At 35.3% G+C, this 6170-nt stretch overlaps 1 protein-coding gene across 1 annotated transcript in view; it reads left to right on the top strand.

Annotated features, from left to right (window-relative positions):
- Window positions 1-1014: 1014 nt before the first annotated feature.
- LOC122787982 (melatonin receptor type 1B-like) overlaps window positions 1015-6170 on the top strand; it is a 43994-nt gene continuing 38838 nt past the window's right edge. The window contains exons 1-2 of the mRNA XM_044054910.1: window positions 1015-1123; window positions 2290-2354. Coding sequence (XP_043910845.1) covers window positions 1015-1123; window positions 2290-2354 — 174 coding nt within the window. The remainder of the gene's footprint in view (window positions 1124-2289; window positions 2355-6170) is intronic.

Genomic DNA, 6170 nt, shown 5'->3' with positions numbered 1-6170 from the left:
AGGCCACTCAAACTGCTGTCGTAATCCACCAATAGCCATACACAACAATTGCCACCACTTTATTGGCTATGTACAACATCATATCTGATTGATATAAAAATGTCCACAGTAAATGACCATAGTAAAGTATTCCAATTTGATTTACACAAATGTACACTAGTCCTACAAAGACACTGTGATAAAAGTTATCATCTCATCAGGGTCATTTTTATCCACAGACATCCCCCAAACCCAGCAATTATAGCTACATTGTTGATTGTATCTTTCTCAGATGTCAGTGTGAATGCCAAAAAAAAAAAAATAATAATAATAATAACAATAATGACCAAAATCACATATTCCAATATATTTTCATACAAAATACTCAGTAGCCAAAATATTTCAACTTAATTTACACACATGCACACTAGCACTGCAAAGCCTCATTAAAGACCATTTAAAAATGACCAGTTGATAAGAACATAGAGATACCTTCATCCACAGAGAGATCCACCACACCCACCAGAAGTTTTAGATACATTGCTAATTGTGTACACTACTTATTGTTATGAAGAAATTTTTATTTATTCTTTGTTGACTGGGTTAGTTCCACTAGGCCAGTGGCTTCTTTTCAGGCGAGACAAGGTGTTTTTTATATTTCTAGGGCCGTGGCTTTGGAGAACTTCACCTACTCTTTGAAGCTGGCAGATGACACCGGAGGGTTCCTACAGGTTCCTACAGAAGCAAGGAAGAGGCCTAGGGGAAGCAACAGCAAGGAGGAGGAAAGAAAAGCTATGGATAGTTCAGAGGTGGAAAGTGAAAACTTGTAGAAAAATGTGTTCAATATGGAGCTTCAGAAAGAAAATAAAGGTCCTTGTGTGCTGAATGTTATAAATGAGCAGTGTTAGCTGTCTCCATGGAGAATGACATAAGGAAGTTTGTTGAACTGAAGCAGATAACGCAACTGATGATGTTCTGTTAAAAATAATTGAGCAAGATGATCCAGGTGACAGTTCTGCTGTTTCATGGGGTGAGATGGCAGATAACTTTTTCGTAAGTGCTGAGGATGGTGATGTGGAAAAGGAACCAAATGATGTGACAGCAGAGAATGCAGCAGTTAAAAGTTATGGAACAGTGACTGAAAGTAAGAGGAAAGAATCAAAAAACTGAGAAGGTGTCTGGTTTTGTGCAGATAATGCAGTAACTAAAACTTATACAGCAGTGATAGCAGGAAAAAACATTAGAGCAGCAACATGCTGCAAGTCAAACTGTTTTTAAAAAGAAGAGAAGACCAAGTGTGAGAATAACAACAAAATGATACTGTAATAGACAGATATTATGTATGAGACAATTTGGTAGCTGTTCTGGGTTTTAAAGCTCAAGAAATTTGTCTTTTATATTTACTGGGACAGAGACTTTCTGTGTCTTAAAATTTGAAACTGATGGCCTGATGATGACATTTCTGGAAATATGTAACAAAAAAGGGCATTTATCATTGGAAAAATTATATGTTTTCTGGTAGTAGCTTTTAAAGAAAGTGTTACTTTGCAGTTTAGAACTGTTGATGTGGGAGACAATGATGTTAAAAATGCATGCAGGGTCTATTTGAAGCTGTTGATAGTAATATTGTGAAAGTTAGAAATGAGAGAAACTTAAAGAAAGGAGGGTGGAGGTTAGAAGTTGTTTTGAAATGTGAAAAAAGAAACATGTTGAAACACTTGCCAGTTGTGATTTTTGTGACTGGTCATAGAGGGACATTTAGATGTGTTGTCCAGCCTAAATCATGTTTCTTTTGTGGGAACTTTTCTCACTTAATCAATGAGTGTAACAAGGAATAATGTATCCAGTGTGGGGAGAAAGGACATAGACTAAGAACTTCTGTGCCTGAATGCATGTTGTGCTAAAAAGGGACACTAATGGATGGATTGTCAAGACCAAACAGTAAATAATGAAAAAAGGGTGAAAGGAAAGAAAACATACATGAGGAAGGACAACAAGAGGCTGGGTAAGAGTGTGAACAAGGTGAAGAAGAAACTGTAGAAGAAGAAAATATATGGAGGGGAAAAATGAGGAGAGAGAGTACACGCAGGAAGAAATGCCAGGAGAAGGGAATGACACTAATCATTTTATGAAGTTCTTGTCAGTGAAAAATCTAATTCAGAGGATCAAGGTTTATTTCTACATAAACCCAGCTGGGGAAAGAGTAAAAATAGGAAAACAAAAATGAAAAATATTTCCCCTAAACATAAAAGAAGGAAAGGCAACTGGTTTATATACTATCAGTAAATGTGAACAGTATTATTAACACAGAAAGAAGGATAGGAATACTGGAACGGGATGCTAAATGTGATGTGAATGCTTTTCTTTTAGAGGAGGTAAGATTCCTGACAAGGGAAGAAAGACTGCAAACAGAAAAGTTGTGGGTGGAATATACTATGGAACTTAAGAAGTGAATGTTGTTCTGAAGTGTCTGTGTTGTGTCAAAAAAACAGTGAAAATACTAGCTGTAATCGCAAAGACATGCAGTAGGTGGATTGGACACTCTAAATTGACCCTAGGTGTGAGTGTGTGCATGTGTGTGCCTTCTGTGGAAGTTTGGGCGCCGGGCTGGCAACTCGACACCGTAAAACTCCACTGCCAATCATGAGTGGACAGATGATCCGCTGTGGTGACCCCTAACCAGGAAAAAGCCGAAAGAAGAAGAAGAACATTGGTAAGGATGGGAAGGTTAACTAGTGTAGATGTGAGGTAGAGATGACAGGTTTAAAGAAATAAAGCATTATATGCATATGTAGATAGCAAGGATAGAGAGAATCTGTTTCATGAAATATTGAACTATGTGGTGGATAATATGAAAATTATAAATGCAGGGGACTTTAATTGTGATTTAAGGGGTAAATGTAAAAACAAATACGTAATAAAATGAGGTAAATTAACTGTGAGAAACAAAAGTCAATGGACTTATAGAAAGGGAATACTTGGACATGTAATTAATTATTTTGTATTATCAGAAGGGTTTGGGCATAGCAGATGGAGATACAGTTGTGACAGACTTTTCAGACCATTTAGCAATATGGATAGAGGTGATGGAAGAAAGTGACTATATTAAAGTATGGATGGGAATAAAAAGAATAAATGAGAGCTTATGGGATGAAATTGGAGAGTGGGAGATACTGCAGTTATGAAAGGATCATATAACTGTGAATGATTTCTATAAAAACTGGTCTGAATGGTGGATTGAACTGAAAAATAAGTACAACAAGTATTTTTTTTTTCAATAGCAGGATGATGTAAGAAAGGAAGAGAAAGCAAAGTATGAGAAAATGTACATAAATGTATTAGAGAATTTAGAGAGTAATGCAAGAGAGCATTATAATATGGAAAAGGAAATATATAAAAGAAATCAAGAAAAAAATATGGAGTTACTGTTTAGTCAGAACGAAGTACCTGCATATTTGGGTAAAATAGTAAAGGAGAATATTAGTATAAGAAGGGAAATGAAACATTTAAAAGAAGAGGTAAAACGAACACAGGAGCAAATTATGAGTATTGTAGTACAGTATGTGGAAAATATGTATACGAGTAAAAAGAGGGACAATAAGAGAATGGAAATAAAACAGATTTCCAGAATGAGTTAAGGAAACGTTTGAAAAAGATTAGTGAATTAGCTGAAATACTTGGGAATGTAAATGTTGATTCAGTATCAGGCCCAGATGGTATAAGGTACAGAATGTACAAGAAATGAATGGATTGACAAAGAGAGTATTTTGTAAATGTACTGAATGAATGGTTGAATGAAGGGTTTGTTTATGAAGAGTTATGTAATAGGGTGTTAAAATTTACATGGAAGAAAATAAGAAGACTAAAGTAAAAAATCAGAGACCCATCACACAAAATAATACAGACGATATGTTTTATAAGAATAACACAGAGGGGAATAGAAGTAAGAATGAGGTATATCTTGGGAGAATGTATATATGCTATAAAAGAAAATGGATGTCAAGAATTGTTATTGGTTGTGAGAGAAACTGTGGATGATGTCAGTGAGAGGGATGATGTGAAACATATAGTAGGTGATATTAGCAAGGCATTTGATACATTAGGACACAATGCTTTGTGGAATCTTATGGAGAAGTATGGCAAGTGAAGTAGGAGAGAGTGTATGTCAGCATATCAAAATAATGGAGTGAGAGTCTTAGTGAATTTGTGACTGAATAAAGAAATATACATGAAATTTGGTATAAAACAAGGATGTCCCATGAAGAGAACATTGTTTGCACTAGTAATTAATGCCTTAGTGAATAAAATAGCTTATGGAATTAAAGAGGACAATTCTGTAGTGCAAAAAGAGCTGGGGATTCCAGTGGTTTTGACATACACAGATGGTATAGTCGTAGTTGTTAAGAACAAAATATGGATGAGGGAAGTGTTGATTTGTCTGAATGGATGTTTAAAGAAAACGGAAATGAACTTGATTAAGCACAGACGAAAGGGTGTGGGTGATGTAAAAATAGGGGGTGTGTATTTTTCAGTGAATCATGTATTGCTACTGATAGGAGGGATTGATAAAAGAAATATGTCTTCTGTGCAGTACATATAGATTAGCTCTCAGGAAAAAGGTGTATCTGTTGAATTCTGTATTAATGAGGAAATAGCATATATGTCAAATGTTTATATGAGCACACAAAAATATGAGAAGGAAATTCTACAACTGGTATTTTCTTTCATATGGGGTTCAAAATTAAACCCAGTGAAAAGAGGTGTGTTGTGTATGACTGAAGATTAAGGTGGATTGGGGTTACTAAACTCAGTTGTTTATTCTGCTTCTTTAAACCCGTATAGAATATTAAACTAGGTAACGGTTGAGAATGAGAAATTAATTGTGAGAATATTTAAATGTAAGTACAGAACATTTTGGGAGATGGTGAGAATAGGAAAAAGAAAAGGAAAAAGGATATGTAAATGAAGAAATTAAAAAACATCAAGAAAAAATAGTAACATGGAAAATAAAATTGATGATATCATGAAAGATAGAAATGTGGTATAATAATGTATGAAAAATATTATTATGTAAATGCATGGGAAAATGTACCAGAAGACATGATTAAAACTATTAAAGCCAGGAAAAAGTGGTATACAAATACAGTAGAATGCCAGTGTTTCCTATGGAGACTAGTATAGCAATAACCCACGCCTGGGTGTGGGTAATGCTAAATTTACCCACGGTTGGCTTTGTTTGGTCCCGAGGGCGAAGCCCGAGGAACCATACAAAGCCAACCGTGGGTAAATTTAGCATTACCCACACCCAGAAGTGGGTTATTGCTATTATACCATGACATTATTTAAGAAAAGAAACTATTACTTTTCTTAAATAATGGCATAGTATAATGCCTGTTTGCTGCCCTTCCGCAGATGTCTGGCATCCGCGGCAGTTCTGATGTACTGCGCGCCTGCGCAGTACATCAGAGTTGTTAACAAAAGCACGGAGAAAGCAAGATCTCCGTTGCTTTTTGATAATCTTGCTATGTTAAACTCATTTAACATAGCGAGACAGTTTTAAAATAAGCAACGGACATCTCCGTTGCTTATTTTAAAACTGTCTCGCTATGTTAAACTCATTTAACATAGCGAGACATAAAAAGCAACGGAGATCTTGCTTTCCGTTGCTTAAACTGTCTCGCTATGTTAAATGGGTTTAACATAGCGAGACAGCTTTAAAATAAGAAACGGAGATCTCCGTTGCTTATTTTAAAGCTGTCTCGCTATGTTAAACCCATTTAACATAGCGAGACAGTGTTTTAAAAAAACGAGTTATACTAATGGAAAAAAGTCCGGGCGACCGGACCTTTTTCCATTAGTATAACTCGATTTACAATGGGCACGCTGGGCAATCAGCGTGCATGTTTTGGGGGGGTCATGGTATAATAATAAATAAGTTATCAGTAAAGGGGAATATTCTATTTAAAAAGAACGTTGAAAGAGTGGTTTATTTTGTTCTATGGAAGACACCACAGCATGCTTTTTTTGAAATGTAAAAGAGGTGAAATTCTGGAAAAAGTTGTGTGAATAAAATTTTTGTTTTGAGAATATTAATGACAAACAATATAAATATAAATATGGTTATGCATGGATATTATAAGAACAAGAAGAAAGAACATGTGAAAGGGTAAATATGAATTTCTCTTCCACTT

This window comes from Protopterus annectens, chromosome 13.part0, assembly GCF_019279795.1.
Source record: "Protopterus annectens isolate FY-2018-M chromosome 13.part0, PAN1.0, whole genome shotgun sequence".
NCBI classification, from domain to species: domain Eukaryota; kingdom Metazoa; phylum Chordata; order Ceratodontiformes; family Protopteridae; genus Protopterus; species Protopterus annectens.
Note: the sequence above shows the minus strand (reverse complement) of the source record. Positions and strands in the feature narration are given on the sequence as shown.